General features: G+C 44.8%; 2 protein-coding genes across 5 annotated transcripts in view; one reads left to right on the top strand and one right to left on the bottom strand.

Moving 5' to 3' along the window:
* TMC7 (transmembrane channel like 7) overlaps window positions 1-5,834 on the bottom strand; it is a 75,239-nt gene extending 69,405 nt beyond the window's left edge. The window contains exons 1-2 of the mRNA XM_019666884.1: window positions 5,501-5,834; window positions 5,284-5,415 (exon numbers count right to left, since the gene is read on the bottom strand). Of these exons, the coding sequence (XP_019522429.1) occupies window positions 5,284-5,415; window positions 5,501-5,834 (466 nt within the window). The remainder of the gene's footprint in view (window positions 1-5,283; window positions 5,416-5,500) is intronic.
* TMC5 (transmembrane channel like 5) overlaps window positions 4,230-17,946 on the top strand; it is a 60,172-nt gene continuing 46,455 nt past the window's right edge. The window contains exon 1 of one of the 4 annotated variants that reach the window (XM_019666880.1): window positions 4,230-4,305. The gene's annotated coding sequence lies outside the window, so the exon portion shown is untranslated. Of the gene's footprint in view, window positions 4,306-5,460; window positions 5,537-10,345; window positions 10,434-10,505; window positions 10,553-17,946 lie in introns of those variants that run through there. The other 3 variants (XM_019666881.1, XM_019666879.1, XM_019666882.1) reach the window with 3 other exon arrangements.

The raw sequence follows: 17,946 nt of genomic DNA, 5'->3' as shown, positions 1-17,946 counted from the left end.
TGGCATGTAGTTACATTTTATTTTATTTAACAAGCACTTATATAGCCCTTATGGTGTGGCAGGCACTGTATATATAGCTCATGTTATATGCTACTTCAGTAGATCCTCACAAGAGCCCCGTAGGGTAGGTCCTGTTATTTTCCCCATTTTACAGATAAGAATACTGAGGCACGGGGTTAAGTAATTTGCTCAAGATTATGAAGCTAGTAAGAACATGCAGAGCTGGAATTTTTATTTTTTTTTCCCCTCAGAGCTGGAATTTGAACCCAAGTAGTCTGGTTCAGAATCCCTGCACTTAACATTTATGTTAATTAAGTAATTAACTAAGTGAGTTAATTTTTGTACATGTTGGCTGTTGTCATCATTATCATCAAATGGATTCCCAAAGCAGGAAATGTCGCGAAAACTACACCATATAAAATAAGTAAAGGCTCACCATGTGCCCTGTTGCCCTGGGGTCTTCACATGGGCTGCTCCCTCTGCATAAAACACAAAACATTAAATTTACCATCTTCACCATTTGAAAATGTAGTGTTAAATACATTCACATTGTTGTGCAACAGATCTTTAGAATTTTTTTCATCTTGCAGAATTGAAACTCTATACCCATTAAACACAAATTCCCCCTCTCCCTTCCTCCCAGCCTTTTCTACCTTCTGGTTCTGTGATTTTGACAACCTCAGACACTTTATTTGAGTGCAATGAAGCACTACTTTCCTTCTTGGGACTGGATTATTTTGCTTAGCATAGTGTCTTAGAGGCTCACCCATGTTGTAGCATACCTCAGAACTTCCTTCTTTTTAAAGGTTGCATAGTGTTCCACTGTGTGTGCACACCACATTTGCTTTATCTGTTCATCTGTTGATGCACATTTGGGCTGTTTCTACCTCTTGGCTACTGTGAATATTTCTGCAATGAACCTGGGTATGCAAATATCGCTTTGAGATCCTGCTTTGAATTCTTCTGGATATATACCCAGAAGTTAGGTTTTTACTTTTTTAAGGACTTACATACTATTTTCATAGTGGTTTCACCACTTCCCATTCTCACTAGCTATGCACAAGGGTTTCCGTTTCTCCACATCCTCTCCAACACTTGCTATTTTCTGTAGTTGTTATTTTTTTTAATAGTGGCTATCCTAATTGATATGAGGTGATATCTCATCATGGTTTTGATTTGCATTTCTCTTATGGCTAGTGATGGTGAGTATCTTTTCATGTGCTTCTTGGCTACTTGTACATCTTTGGAGAAATGTCTATGCAAGTCCTTTGACTACTTGTATTTTTTTTGAGGGTCTATGTACTTTATTATACTTCCTTGTTTTTATTATTTTTCTGAACATAAACTATCCAAGGGTTGATTATTATGAAGTCCCAAGTTATATTGGGCTGAGTACTGTGTGTGTGTGTGTGTGTGTGTGTGTGTGTGTGTGTGCGTGTGTGTGTTCTAGACTTTTTTATTATTAGTGTCAGGTGTACAAAACAACATAGAGATTAGACATTTACACCCCTCACAAAGTGATAACCCTAACAAATGTATTTACTACCCATCTGACACTGTACATAGGTATTCCAATGCTATTGACTATATTCCCTATGCTGTGCTTTACATCCCATGACTATACATACGCTTTTAAATTATAGTTGACATTCAATATTATTTTATATTAGTTTCAGGTGTACAGCACAATGGTTAGGCATTTATATAATTTATGAGGTGTTCCCCCCACAAATCTAGTACCCATCTGATTCTATACATAGGATTTACAATATTACTGACTATATCCCCCATATTGTATTTCCCGTCCCTGTTTGTAACTACCAATTTGTACTTCCTAATCCCTTCACCTTTCTCACCCATCTCCCCAATCCCCCCACCCACCATCTAGCAACCATCAGTTTGTTCTCTGTATTTATGTTTTGTTTGTTCATTTATTCTGTTCTTTAGATTCCACATGTAAGTGAGATCATATGGTATTTGACCCCTTTAAGTCAGGGGTCGGCAAACTTTAGACGGAAGAGCCAATCCTGTCTCTCACAACAATTTAAAAATTATTCGAGAGCCATAAAACAAATGAAATCACCATTATGTGAATAATATCCTTTGAAAGTTTTATAAATGAAACTGTGATAGTTTTATTTTTATTTTCAATTTGACTTCAGAGCCACATGTACGTACCCAAAGAGCCGCAGGTGGCTCGCGAGCTGCGGTTCGCCGACCCCTGCTCTAGGTCCATCCATGTTGTTGCAAATGGTAAGATTTCATTCTTTCTTATGGCAGAGTAATACTCCATGTACCACAGTTTCTTTATCCAATCATCTATTGCACCAATTTGCAATCCCACCAACAGTGCACGAGGGTTCCCTTTTCTCCACAACCTCGCCAGCACTTATTTGTTGATTTATTGATGATAGCCATTCTGACAGGTGTGCGGTGGTATCTCATTGTGGTTTTTGTTTGCATTTCACTAATGATTAGTGACATTGAGCATCTTTTCGTATATCTATTGGCCATCTGTATGTCCTCTTTGAGAAATGTCTATTTAGGTCCTCTGCACATTTGTTAATCGGATTTTTGCTTGTATGGTGCTGAGTTGTGTGAGTTTTTTATAAATTTTGGATATTAATCCCTTATCAGATGTATGTTTGACGAATATCTTCTCCCATTCAGTAGGATGTCTTTTTGTTTTGTTGATGGTTTCCTTTGCTGTGCAAAAAATTTTTAGTTTGATGTAGTACCATTTGTTTATTTTTTCTTTTGCTTCCTTTGACTGATGAGATATATCAGTAAAAACTTTGACCGTTTTTTTTTTTAAAGATTTTTATTGGGGAATTGGGGGGATGGGAACAGTGCTGGGGAATTGGGGGAAGGGGAACAGACAAGTTGCTGTCGTTTTGTTCTTCAATCTAGTTGTGGAGGATGTTGCTTCACTGGCCCAAGTTGGCACCATCATTGCGCTCTTCTCTGGCGAGGCAGATCAGTCGCCGGCTTCTGGACGGCCGCTCACGCTGGCTGCTGGCTACATACGGTAGCCCATGGCAACCCACTGCCACAGGGACTGCAGCCCACACCGTAGCCGGCAGCTCATGGCAGCCCAGCTCCAGGTTGAGCTGTTGTTCAGCATCTTAGCTGTGGAGGACAGTGTCACTGGCCCTCATATGCGGGATCCGAACCGGGGCCCTCTGGCATCCCAAGCAAGTTCTTAACCATCGCGCCACTCCGCCGGCCCAAACTTTGACCGTTTTAAAATGTGGTTATTTGTTGTTTGTTGTTGTTGAGATGTAGGAGTTTTAAAATATATATTCTGGATATTAACAGTTTATCAGATATATGATTTGCAAATATTTTCCCTTATTCGTTAGGTTGCCATTTCTAGCATGGACCTCAAGAAGGAGTATATCTGCCAAGAAGGACTCCTTGTGGTTAACTGGACACACATTTATAACTAGAGTCTAGCAGTCATTGCTGACAGAAGCTTCCCATACACTCTGCATTCCAGGGAAAAGCCAGACTGAGCTGAACTCAGGGAGTTTCTGGTATCACCTTCCAAACACTGAACTGAGACCGGCCCCATCTAATCATTTGCATCTATACTGACCAATCAGAGCAGCTCCACAACGGCCAATCAGAACATAAGAACCCAACCAGTCAGCTATTTGGACCAGACTGTGCATATTTGGAGTCCTAATTTGCATAAAAATGGACCAATCAGGAACCAGGGCAGGAACTTTCTCTACAAAAAGCACCCTGTCTTTCTCTCTAGGAGCTCACTTTTGGTTTCTAACAGAGGGTGCGTTTCCCATTCGCAAACTGTTTACCTGAAAAAAGTTTTACCTTTTACCACGCCCCAGACTTGGGACTCCTGTTGGCATTATATTGATGGCAGTAACCTTTTGTTGACGTTAGTCACCATAAACTTTATTTAATAGCCCTCTCTCACCTGACCTATCAGCTCTATGACGTGAAGGGCAGTATCTGCCACTCTATGGCCTCAGTGTCTAGCTGTTGGGGAAAGTCATTGAGAGGATGTGAGCGCCAGCGGACCAGAGAGCTGGGCCCTAGCAATCCCATTGCCAGTTGTCAGGAGAGCCAGACCCGGTCACACGGCGTCTCCTCACTTCCTCCTCTGTCCTTGGAATGAAAGTTCCACCCGCACCAAGAGTGGTTTCAAGGATGCAGCCTTAAGAGAGCAGTGTGCTGTGGAGACCACCTGGACGGCACACGTGACTGAACCCAGCTAGGGCCTCTGTAGAAACGTCAAGATTCTGGCCTGTGGGTGTGGAGAGCTTCTCCTCTTGTGGGCTCGTAAGTAAGTTCCCTTGATTGGTAATCCTGCCGCCTACCCATCTGAACGGAGCAGTTTGTCTCTTTCTTCGCTCTCATCTTGCCCTCCATGTTGGGGGTGGGGGCGGTTTCAGATTTCACCAGAGAAGCTCCAGTTTTTGAACTAACACTAGTGCCATGGCTGGTGCATAATAGGTCTTCTCCAGGTATTTTCCGAAGGCAGTAAGGAAGGGCTGAATAAATCCTAGAATGGAGAACTGGGAGAGGCATTTGGGAACACCCTATGAGTTCCTGCCCAAGACCAACACTATCCAATAGAGCCGGGGTCGGCAAACTGCGGCTCGCGAGCCACCTGCGGCTCTTTGGGGACGTACATGTGGCTCCGAAGTCAAATTGAAAAATAAAGATAAAACTACCATTGTTTCATTTAAAAAATTGTTAAAGGATATTATTCACATAACGGTGATTATGTAAAAATATATTTATGGCTCTCGAATAATTTTTAAATTGTTGTGAGGGACAGGATTGGCTCTTCTGTATCAAAAGTTTGCCCACCCCTGCAATAGAAGTATAGTAAGAGACATGGTTTTAAATTGTCTAGTAGCTGTATTTTAGAAAAAGAGAAACAGGTGAAATTCATTTTAGCCATATATTTCATTTAACAAACTATATCCAAAATATTACCATTTTAACATGCAATCCATTTAGAACATGTAAATGAGGTTTTTAGAAAATTCTCTTTTGGTCTTATGTTGTAAAAACACCTCAGTTCCTTAGAGGCACTGTTTCAAGTGCTTCATAACCATGTCTGGCTAGTGGCCAACGCTTGGAGAGCGCAGCCCTACCCCGTGGCCCTCCAGGTCCTCTGGGACCCAGCAGTACCCCAGCTGGCACCTGGCATCTGGTGGGCGCTTGGTAAGATTCGCTGGATGGAAGGCAAGAATGAACGCAGCCCCAGGGCAGTGAATAGAGGTCTCCAATGCCAACAGGTGTACAAACCCGCTCTCACAGGAACTTGGCTTGATTCCAAGAAGAAAACGATCAGCTTTCCAGGCAGGAAGTCCAACTCTGGTGCCAGGACATGCAGCCTACGGGGCTGCCCCAGGCCGGGGTCGCCAACGTGCCCTGACCCTGCGGGTGAGCCGACAGGGCGGGGTCTACGGGAGCGCCAAGCACAGGGGACGCGTGACAGCTGCTGGGAGGTGACGCTGTTCACCAGGTTCTGGGGCCGGCGCTGGGACAGACTTTTCAGGTATCCACCGAGACAGGGCAACTTGCGGGGCCCCCTCCCCGGCTCCGATAGGGGATCGATGGGAAGAAGGGGGCACTTCAGTAGGGTTGTCCTCAGGGTGTTTGGCAGCAGGGTGGCCAGAGGTGGCACCGGTGGCTGGGGGAGCGGACGGAGCTGGGGTACGAGAAATGCGAGGAGATCCACCCTGGGAGGGAATCTGGGAGTAGGGCGTTCGGGGTGGCGGCTCCAGCTCCGGGTGGCGCGCGCTGACCTCCTGGTGGAAAGCTTCCGAGGAGCGCACACAATCTGTCGCCCCCATTCAGCGGGCTCCGCAGCCGCAGGGAGGGAAAAATAATCGCACCCATTTAACGGGCGCTCACCCAACTGTGTCTGACCCTCGGGTGAGCTTTTCTCTGCGCAGCCACGAGGTTCGGATCTCCGGCTTTGGAATCGCAGTTTATGCGCTGTGCGCCTCTGGGCAAGTTACATGCCCTCTCTGGGCTCCAGTTTCCACCTCGGTAAAAGAAGAGTTAAACATAGGATGTCCCCCAAAGGATTTCTGTGAGCCTTCTGTGTGCTGGGGACCCAGGAAACACTTCCTAAATGTGAGATGTTGTTATTTCCTGGGGATAATTTCCTGAGATAAGATCTCTTGGCCCCATTTTACTCATGAGGAGATGTGTCCTCAGACAGGTTAAGTACCTTGCCACAGCAATTAGATGGAAACAGCAGGAGTTGAACCCTAGAAGTCAAACTCCAGAGACTGGACCTGATGTCTAACCCAGGTCCCACTTTTTCCTACAAGGATGAAAGGAGGTGGGGATAAGATGCTTTTGAGACCCCTTCTCTCTGCCTGTGAAATGGGTACAGTAATAACACCTAACCAGTGGGTTACTCTGCAGTTAACTGAACTAGCCTCCCTCCTGGAGTGTGCATGCCCCGGGATAGGATGGCTTTTTCGGTTTTATTTGCAGATACTGCCTCAGTGCCTGGCACATACTAGATGCCCCATAAATACTTGTTGAATGAATAAGGGGCACATGTTACTTTTTGTCTTTACAAAATAACCCCTGCTAGCCCCACATGACCGGTGAGGAGACCGAAGTTCAGGGAAGTTAGGTGACTTGTGGGAGGTTATCCTCGAGTCTGTGTGGTCTTGATGTCCAATCCAGACTCCATCACCTCCTGGTAGGGTGAATGTGGCAAGTTATTGAACTCTTCTGTGCCCCAGTTTCCTTATACCTAAAAGGGGGACAATAATGGTACCTACCCCATGTTTTTGGTCAGGGTTAAATAAAGATAAACCACTCTGCACAGTGCTGGCACTTAGCAGGAACTCAGTAAACGCTGGTACAGTGACTGCCGACTGCCCACTCCAAGAGTGGAGGGGATGGCACAGCAGGCGTGTCCATTTAGAGGAGACAGACAGGAGCATGGAGGTCAGAGGGGAGGTGAGAGGCCTTGTTTGCTCTCTGGAACATTCCTGGGAAACCCCCTCATGCTGAGCATAAAGGGAGGGCTGTCACCAGGTGTCCTGCTCTCCTTCTCGTGTGCAGGGAGGCTGTCACAAGGACCTTTTCGTTTATACCCTTCTGTTGTACAAAGGGGGCACAAAGCTCTCTCTGCTTCAGTTGATTCCTTGCCGGCAGATGAGGCTTTTGGGAGGAGGATTTCAGGTGGCAAAGACAGTTATGCAGTGGGTATTCTGGCTGGACCTGTTCAGATATCCTCTCTAAGCATCATCCAGCTCTGGGACTTGGTCAGGTTGCCTTCTGAGCCCCAGTTCCCTGATCTGTTAAATGGACACAGTAATAGGACGTCACAGGATTATTGGAAGAGAAATCTGAACTCATGTCTAGACAGCATTTAGCACAGTGTCTGGCACCTAACCCATGGCAGCTGTTGTTGCCTGTGTCATTTGGTGCCTGATGCTTCTTTCTGACCTTTGGATCTGCTGCTGTGCAGGCGAAACTCTCCAAGGAGGATTAAATAAACTGCCTGTCCCTCGAACTCCTTCTCATCTAGACAGTCTCATTCCAGGGACCCACCCACCCATCAAATCCTTGGAGTTTTGTGCTGCTTGCTCTGTGCCAGCATTATGCTAAGCTCCAGCTCTAGTAATCTATATGGAACCTGGGCTCCAGAGCCAGGCTGCCTGGGTTCCAATGCTGCCTCTGCCACTTTTGGGCTGTGTGGCCTTGGGCCAAGTTACTGAACCTCTCTGTGCTTCAAATCTGTAAAATGGGGCGATTGTAAAATACGTACCTAATTGGGCTGCTGTGAGGATTAAATATAAAACAACATATATATGGTGATAAGAACAAGACATTTATGTATGTTATGAGTCTCTCCATTTTACAGCTGAGGAAACTGAGGCTCAGGGGAGTTAAGCATCTGTCCAATGACAAAGCAATCCTTTGTTCTCTCGCAACTGCCCATTCATTTCCATTCTGCTGCCACCATCTTCCCTCATGCCTCCCTCTTTCCGTGCCTGGATTCCATCAGCTGACCCTATATAGGATCTCTCTTGTTTCCTGTGCTTGGGGCTCCCAGTGTCTGTGCTTCCAGCAGGTTCTCTCTCTCCTTCACTTCCAACACTTTAGGGGTTTCCCACTGACCTTGGGCATAGTTCTTTCTGTTTTACTCTTTCTATTGTTTTATCCGGTTAATAATAGAATGCATAAGCAAGTGACTTTAAACATGTATGCCTTACGGGCGGTCAGTTAGCTCAGGTGGTTAAGAGCGCAGCGCTCATAACATCAAGGTTGCTGGTTCGATCCCCACATGGGTCACTGAGATGTGCCCTCCACAACTAGATTGAAACAACTACTTGACTTAGAAAAAAAAATGTGCCTTATAAGACTATTTACATAGGATGTGAGAAACTCTGCAATTTCATCCCCTGATGTCTAAGCAAATACGGGAAAATCTCTCCCTTCGTGTTTGTCCCCAGCCACCCAGTTACTCACTCCAGGAGCTGCGTCACTTGCCCATTTACAGCGCATCTGCAAACAAAGGAAGACACATGTAATTACAGTCTACAGGGCAGAATATGTGTCATAAACCACACCATATAAGAACGTGATATAGTATCCAAAAATGCGGAAACAGAGGGGGAGAAAACATCTACAGAGGGAAAAGCTGAGTTGCTACTTTTCTTCTCTTACGTAATGAGCAGTTGGGAGATATCATCCGAAGTTCATGGGACATATAATTTACAGCAGTGGCTCTCAACCGGGACAGTTTTGCTTCTCGGAGGACATTTGTCCATTCCTGGAGACTTTTTTTGGTTGTCACAGCTTGTGGGGGTGGTGATGGAGAGTGTTCTACTAGCATCCAATGGGCAGAAGCCAGGGATGCTGCTATACATCCTATAATATTCAGGACTGCTCCGCACAGCAGAGAACCATCTGACTCCAAATGTCAGTGGAGCCGAGACTGAGAAACCCTGGCTTATACCTACAAAAGAATGACTGGCTTGTCCTTTTGCCCGGACTCCAATTTAGCTCAGCTCCATGCTGATTGGCAGGCACGACCCTGCCACCCAGGTGTGCCATGAGTCACATGCTGCCAGGGACCGTCATCTCACCCCAGGAATGACAGACAGTTCTTGGGGCAAATAAAACTGTCTTCCTGGAGATCACCACCTACCTCCTGTCATTTATAAGTCAAGTCTTGGTCCCTCTCTATCATGGGAAAATCCCTCCTGTCCTTTGGAAAATGGATGAAACGGTGGCAAGAGTAGCTGTGGGCCCCCAATTCTCGTGAATCATAGAAACAGGACTTTCTACTCTTCTTCTAAATGATGCCCACCCAGAGTCAAATGCCATAAGAAACGGGGCCTGTTGGTTCTAGCATGTATACTCATTTGGAAATCTTACCCAGCCCTGGGTCACCCATCTACTTCTGTCTTTCTTTCCAGAGATAGTGGTCCGTGGAGGGTTATCCGCTGGCTGGGGTTCTCTCTGGGAACTTGAGTTGTAGGTGGCTGTGAATAACCTGATCATGAAACTGGTCCCACGTTCCTCAGAGGTTAACCCATTTCGCTCTCATGAACGTGCTGCGGAGATAGAGTATGTTGTCCCCATTTTGTCGATGGAGGGCGGAAACTGGGGTTCTAAAGGGTAGCGTCCTCTCGGAGGGGTACAGTCATAACATGCTGGAGTCAGGATTTGGTTCAAGTCAGCTGGCCTTGAAGGTAGGCTGGTTTCATGCTGCCTGCCCTTCATCCCGGCAGGGATACGCCATTGTAATTGTGAAGTTACACCCATAAGGCCTGAAGGTTGCCCCAGGGGCTGAGTCTACAGCATAAAGTGACCGGTGCCTGAAGGTATCTAATGGAGCCTCCTGTTCCAGAGGAATTCTTTATTGAATAAAGGAAAAGATAGTCTCTTTCTACCCCACCTCAGTCTCGGAGGTGGGGGGGCAGGGAACCACCACCAGAAAAACCAATCAAACGCTACTTTTCCTGTTCAAGAAATTGAATAATCTCTAGAAAGGACTTTGTTCTTTTTATTGCACTGATGTGGAAAGGACATTGATGAGAGGGAGGGGTTGGGGTTCAGGAGGAAGGAAATACACAACTTGGTCCCTGAGTTCTGGCTGCTTCGCCTCAAACCCCAGCACACAGAGGCCACGGGGCAGCCACAATGTTGAAGGTGAAGGACTGATCTGTGTGTTTCATGGGTGAGACCCAGTTAGTTATTTATTGGCCGGCAAAGGGAGACCTGATAACCAGAGTGGCGTAAAATTGTCACGAGATGGTAAACATCCTCTCCCTGGGAGCCCAGCAACGGGACTGAGAAATCAAACAGGGTTGTGTTGAAGGCAGGAAAAGATGGGTCAGTAAAAAAGAGAGGGTCCCCCCTGCCGCCCCACCTCTGCAGAGTGGAGAAGAAACTCTCGCACGTTCCTACAGGTAAGAGAGGGTGCTTTGCAGGGGGGCGGGGACATAGAAATGATGGGGAGCCCTTGGAAATGTGTCATGGGAGGAGGACAGAAACTGGGACCGTCCTGTAGCTGATCGCCAGATGCCAGGTACAGAAAAATGCACAATAAATATCTATTAGAGGAAAGAATGACTGGGGAAGTGGGAGGCGAGGGAGAAGGTGGGGGCCATGAAAGCTCGAGAGCTGTCTGTCTGAGCTGGAATCTGGGCTTCCCTGGGTCGTAACTATGAGACTCGGGGTGAGTTACTGGACTCTGCTGGCCTCAGTTTGCTTGTCTGTACAATGGGTAGTATGCTAAGAGCTCCCACCTCCATGGGTGGATATGAGGGCTAATAAGAAAATGGGGTACATTGTAAGCACTCCATAAATGTCCCCTCGAATTCCATCTCTTCTCCTGTTTCTCTTCTTCCTCTGATAGCAATGATGTTGATGATGATAATAATCAAAGTTCAGAGAGACCGAGGCTTGAATCCCGTTCTGTCCCTGTTTGGCTGTGTGATCTTGGGCAAATTACTTAACCTCTCTGGGCCTCACTGTAGTCATAAGGTGGGGATAACATATCCTCTCCATGAGGTTGCTTGAGGAGTCCACTGCTACTGCATGGGAAAGGCATAGCACAGTGCCTGCAGCTCGAGTAAATGCTGAGTAAATGGTGCTGCCTTTATGCTTATTATTGTTACTATCCCAGGATGCAGGGTCAGGTTCAAGGTTTAAACATCTTTCCTAAAAGTCAGTGAATCACTCCATGTTTGCCATGAGTTCCCAGAATAGAGTGGTAGGAGATGGGATGATCTCACAACTTAGGTTATTTCCCTGCCACCCAGAGATAAACCCCAGCCGAGGAAATGCTAATCATTAGGTAGGGTCATTCCTAGGTCATTCCTTATTGGTGGGGAAAGAAAGGAGGGACCTGGTGAGATTTCTGTAGCTTTACAAATGCCAGAACGGACAAGCTCCGTTTCCTATAGCATTTGAATCTGGGTGGGTATCATTTAGAAGAAGAGAAGAAAGTCCTAGTAGATGTCTTGAAAACTTAGTCAATTCCTTGGTGAAGGGAAAACACGAGGAAGAAGGAGACATAAGCATTTTATTCGGTTTAGATTTTTCCGCTCCTGTTCATAGCTTTGCTGCTGATCCCTCGCACACACACAGACCTTATTTTCTGAAGGGTCCAAACCTAGAGCTGTGAATGTGCTGGGGTCGGAGGCGGAAACACAGAAACACACTCTGGAAAACTCCGGTGGGGCATGCACCAACAAATGTTTAGTTAGGGGAGGGTTTTGTTAAACAAGTTGCTTAGAGGTTTTGCCCTCGCATGCTTTGAAGAAACTGTTTACACAGTTTCTGTATTTCCTTGTTTTAAACATTACACATTGCAGATAAAGGGTTCTAAAGCATTTGTTTGTAGTGGCATCAAGGATGACAGCCGGAGTAATGTTAAGCTAACCTGATAAGCCCAGAAAGAACAAGGAAAGGCCTTGCAAGCAAATAAAATCAACGTCTCTGCTGAAATGTGGGTGTGTTTGAGCCTCAGATGGCCTGGTGCCTGGACTACCTCTGGGGGATGTGTGGTGGCTTTCACCCTTTGTGTTGGACTTATTTTTCCAAGATCAGGAGAAAGGCATAGAAGCTTCCAGAACTGTGACTATGAAAACTTGGTTGAATATGAGATGCCTGTGAATGAGCCATTTCTTCTTTTGAAGTTCTTTTTCCTTCTCAGGAATTCTTAGAAGCACAAACTTGATATTTTGTGCATGTGTGTGTGTGTGTTGGGGGGAGGAGGTGAGTATGCAATTATAATATTGTATAACACCCATTGTTCCCCAAAATTTAGTTGTTTGTGTTCCACCTTCATAATTTTTGCCCTGTTTCTTACCATGCATACTAATATTTATTCTTTTTACCTAATAGATTTGTTTTAAAAGGAAACATGTCGTTATTGTATATGGGAAACTCACATCACTTGTTTATAAATATAGGTGACCATTTATGAGGTTTGACAATTAAGGTCGCAAACAGTGTTGCAAAACTTTTTTGATATTAAAGGGATTATTCATTATGAATTTGTACCAATGGACAAACAGTGAACCAAGTTTACTTTTTGGAAGTGCTGAAAAGGCTGCGTGAAAAAGTTAGACAACCAGAACTTTTCGCCAACAATTCATGGCTCTTGCATCACGACAGTGCACCAGCTCACACGGCACTGTCTGTGAGGGAGTTTTTAGCCAGGAAACAAATCACTGTATTGGAACACCCTCCCTACTCACCTGATCTGGCCCCCAGTGACTTCTTTCTTTACCCAAAGATAAAGGAAATATTGAAAGGAAGACATTTGGATGACATTCAGGACATGCAGGGTAAAATACGACGACAGCCCTGATGGCCATTCCAGAAAAAGAGTTCCAAAATGGCTTTGAAGGGTGGACTGGGCTCTGGCATCAGTGCATAGCTTCCCAAGGGGAGCACTTTGAAGTTCACGGCACATGAAAATAATGACATTTAAATTTTGGTGTCCAGGAATTCATTGTCTGGGTCTGTCAGCTGTCTTTGTCCAGGGCAGCAGCATTGAGGGCTGCTGATTTTTAAATTTTCTTTTATTGCTGTGATGAATATCATGTTCAGCATTTCAATCATGGTTTTACTGTGCTCGTTTCGAAGCTTTAAGTAAATGGCACAGTTTACAAACTCAGTACACTTTGTGGCTGATTTTGATTTATTTTAAAGCCTCCATAGCTTGTTTGGAGAGTGGGGGAAAAAAAGCATTCACACAGTCCCCTTATTCCAGCGTTTTCCCTCCCTCTTTCCCCCATCATGCTCTAGTGTTTTACTCTTTTTAAAAACTGGTTTTCATTTTTAAATGACTGTGGTGTGGAAAAATTCTTGTCTCCTTTTTTCCCATCTTTACTACTTTTATAATTGTGGTCAAATACACGTAAAGTTAAATTTACTGTCTTAACCATTTTTACGTGTACAGTTCGGTAGTGTCAAGTAGATTCACATTGTTATGCACCCAATCCCCAGAACGTTTTTATCTGCAAAACATCTTGCAAAAACTTAAACAACTAACAACACCCTACTTTCTGTTTCTATGAGTTTGTGCTAGTTAACGCTTATAACTGGAGTCATACAGTATATTTGTCTTTTTCTGACTGGCTTATTTTACTTAACACAATATCCTGAAGGTTCCTTCATGTTTTAGCACGTCAGAATTTCCTTTTTACAGCTGAATAATATTCCATTGTTTATTCATTGATCTGTGGATGAACACGTGTATTGCTTCCATTTTGGGGCTCTTGTGAATAATGCTGTTATGAATATGGGTAGACATATATCTCTTTGAGGCCCTGATTTTGAGTCTTTGGGATATATACCCAGAAGTGACATTGCTGAATCACGTGGTAATTCTATTTTTAATGTTTTGAGGACCCACCATGCTGTTTTGCATAGTTGCTGCACTATTTTACATTCCCACCTACAGTGCACAAGGGTTGCAATTTGTCCACATCTTTACCAACACTTGTTATTTTCTGTTTTGATTTTTTTTTTGATAGTGGACATCCTAATGGATATGAGGTGATACCTCATTGTGGTTTTGATTTGCATTTATTATTATTATTTTTTAGCTGACCCATCCTGCCACTTGTTGGCAGCTCAGCTCCGGCGCAGCTCACTGGCCCACGTGGGAATCAAACCGGTGACCCTGTTGCTCAGAGCTCATGCTCTTAACCAACTGAGCTACTCGGCCGGCCCTTAAAATTTTAGTGTAGTCCAATTTGTCTGTTTTTACTTTTGCTGCCTCTGCTTTTGATGTCACATCTGAGAAATCACTGCCAAATCCAATGTCATAAATCTTTCCCGCTCTTTTCTCCTAAGAGTTTTATAGTTTTAGGTCTTACTTTTAGATCTTTGATCCATTTTGAGTTAATTTTTATATATAGTGTAAGGTAAGAGACCAGCTCCATTCTTTTGTATGCGGTTATCCAGTTTTCCCAACGTAATTTGTTGAAAAGACTGTCCTTTCCCCACTGAATGGTTTTGGCACCTTTGTCGAAAATCACTTGATTCTCCTTAAAAGGGCTTATTTCTGGGCTCTCTGTTCTGTTCCCTTAGTTTATGCATCTGTCTTTATGCCAATTATTGCTTCCTTTTACTCAGCTTTGTTAATTGTTTTCCAAGAAGGCTTCTTTTTCCCTGGGTCACAATTGTGCTGTTTTTATTTTCTATCTTTCATAAGGGGAAAAAGCTCTTCCCCTATTTTCCTTTCTCCTTGAGCAATCTTCACTGATTGTTCAAAAAGTATAAGTAATTAAATACGTAAATTAAAAAGTGAAGATGGCGGTCTACATGGGAGATGGTTGAGTGTAAATAAGAAACTTGTGTTAAAATCCGTGTCCCGGATTAACTACCTTTGCAAAGCTACCAAACCCTTCTAAGCCTCAGTTTCCTCATCCATATAACGGGAGCGCGAAGAGTCCCTCGCGCTGAATCGAGTGAAGTTTAAGGGGGAGCTCTGCTCAATGGCTGGCTCAGAATAGGCAGTGGAAGTTATGCCTCAGAAGTACACGCTTTCTCCCTTTGTCCATTTCACTTCCTGACTTAGATTTCACCTTCACCCAAAATGCCCACTCCTTTCTCTTTAACAAGAAAGTCTCCCCTCTGCTTCCCTCCCTTTTCCTTTTTCTCCTATAAAGTTTTCTTTCCGTCATTGACTTGGGAGAGTTGGAAACGCCCTTTTATTGGGTTGTCGGAAAAGTCATGACGCATTTTTGCAACGAAAAACAGAAGACACACATCATGACTTTTCCAACAACCCAATAGATCTCCCATGTTAATCGCAGTTTACCTTGGTCATTCTCAAATGCAGACTGGGGGATGGGAGGAGTACTGATATTGTGCTCAGAAGACATTTGGCAATGCCTGGACATTTCCGGATGTCTCAACTTCAGGGAGAGGCTACTGGCAGCTGGTAGGCAGAGGCCAGAGCTGCTGCTAAGCATCCTACCATGCCTAGGACGCCCCCACAACAATGGATTATCTGCCCTGAAATGTCAATAGTACTGAGAAGGAGAAAAACCTAGTTTACCTGAGGCGGATCCTGCCCGTCTTGTTTTTCTTTTTCTTTTAAAAATTTTATGGGGGAACAGTGTGTTTTTCCAGGACCCATCAACTCCAAGTCAAGTAGTTGTTTCAATCTCGTTGTGGAGGGTGCAGCTCAGTGGCCCATGTGGGGATCGAATCGGCAACCTTGGTGTTATGAGCCCGCACGCTAACCACCTGAGTTAACTGGTGGCCCCCAGTCTTTTTTTTCTATATTAGCATTTTGCATTTGCCTTTTTGCAAGCTGTCTGTGGCACTTACTGGGTGTAATCCAGAGAAAAGGGACGAAAGATCAATTGGGTGAATATTCCTGGTTGTCCTTCTTAGGTGACAGTGTAAAAATGAATAATAGGCTACTCATCTGTAGCTATTAGAAATTCATACAACCACTGGGGGCCATCTCCAGTGAAGCTGAAAACACGGAAACCAAACAACTTGGCGAAACCCCTTTCAGATCTCCTCCTTGGAGACCTTTTCTCATGTGGGCGCGAGGAAACTCCGATGGGATGCACTCTGATCATTTTAACACTGAAAAGTGGGAAATGGCCTAAGTGTCCCTCTGGATGAGAAGGAGGAAGTACAATGGAGTCTGGTCACAGCGTGGAGCTGTATACAGCCTTTAAGATGGAAACGCTTCTAGGCTGACGTGTGAACTACTGACTTCAGTAACCAGAACTACCAACATGGCTCGATCTCAAAACCAACTTTATGTTAAAAAAAAAATTCAAGTTGCAGATAATATGAAGGGTATGAGATTGCTAGCTATAGGTATCATTTTTAGGCATTCTCACTTAGTGATATTTATATATGTGGCTTCACTAATTTCCCAGGGCTGCTGTAACAAGGCACCGCCGAGCGGGTGGCTTAAACAACTGAAATGTATTGTCTCACAGTTCTGGGGGTTGGAAGTCCGAAAGCAAGGTGTGGGCAGGGGAATGGTCCCTCTGACGCCCGTAGGGGATGCATCCTGACTTCCTCTTCCACGGTGGATGTTCACAGACTCCTCCCTCTGCGTGTGTCTGTGTCCAAATTTCCCTTTTGGATGAGGACATCAGTCGTATTGGTTTAGAGCCCATCCTAATGACCTCATTTTAACTTAATTACCGGTGCAAAGACCCTATAACCAAATAAAGTCACATGATGAGATGCCAGGGGTTAGGACTTCAACGTATCTTTTTCTGGGGGTACGATTCGACCCGTCACAGTGGTCAAAGTATAAACAATATGACCTGGAAAGTCACACACCAAATTCATGACAGTGGTGGTTTTCGGACAGAGAAGAAGGGGGAGGTTGGTGGGAAACTGGACTGGGGAAAGGCATAAGAGAGAGTCAGCTTCCCCAGTATGTTTTATTGGGTCGTCGGAAAAGTCATGACGCATGTTTGCAACAGATGGCACTAATTCATTTTTGGAAGTACTAGAGTCATTCCCATCTATGTTATTGCTATGTCATTTTACAGCTGACAGTTCTAGCTGCATTCTTTAAAAAAATTGAGCGAGGGCTGGCCGAGTGGCGCGTTGGTTAAGAGCTGGCTTGGGACGCCAGAGGGCCCCGGTACGGATCCCACATATGAGGGCCAGTGACACTGCCCTCCACAGCTAAGATGCTGAACAACAGCTCAACCTGGAGCTGGGCTGCCATGAGTCGCCGGAGACGGCATAGGCTGCAGCCCCTGCTGCAGTGGGTTGCCATGGGCTACCGTGTGTAGCCAGCAGCCAGCGTGAGCGGCAGTCCAGAAGCCAGCGACTAATCTGCCTCGACCGGGGAAGAGTGCAATGATGGTGCCAACTTGGGCCAGTGAAGCAACATCTTCCACAACTACACTGAAGAACAAAAGGACAGCAACTTGTCTGTTCCCCTTCCCCCAATTCCCCAGCACTGTTCCCATCCCCCAATTCCCCAATAAAAATCTTTAAAAAAAAATTGAGCAATTTGGTTGAGTTTTGGAGATTTTACAACAAGCTGAAGATGGGAGATCAAACTGTGCATTTTTGCCATATTTTGCTGTTTTACTTCCATAAAGAGAAGAACGTGCGTCAAGCTTGTGAAAAGTTGCATAAAGTTTATGGTGACAATGGTCTACAAGAACATCAGTGCCAACAATGGTTCACGAAATTCTGTGCTGATGATTTTTATCTCAACTATGCTCCTCAGTCAGGGAGGCCCACAGAGGTTGATGACGACAAAATAAAGACATTCACCAAGTCAAACCCATGTTACACAACACGAGAGATTGCAGAAACATTGAACATCCATCATTCAAGTGTTCACGACCACCTGAAGAAGCTGGGATATACTTAAGCAAACTCGATATTTGAGTTCCGCATGAACTCAAAGAAGTTCATTTGACGACACATATAAACATCTGCAATATGCTCATTAAA

The sequence above is a fragment of the Hipposideros armiger genome, unplaced genomic scaffold (genome assembly GCF_001890085.2).
Source record: "Hipposideros armiger isolate ML-2016 unplaced genomic scaffold, ASM189008v1 scaffold_480, whole genome shotgun sequence".
NCBI classification, from domain to species: Eukaryota; Metazoa; Chordata; class Mammalia; order Chiroptera; family Hipposideridae; genus Hipposideros; species Hipposideros armiger.
The sequence above is the reverse complement of the archived record's forward strand: the minus strand, read 5'-3'. Positions and strand labels throughout refer to the sequence as shown.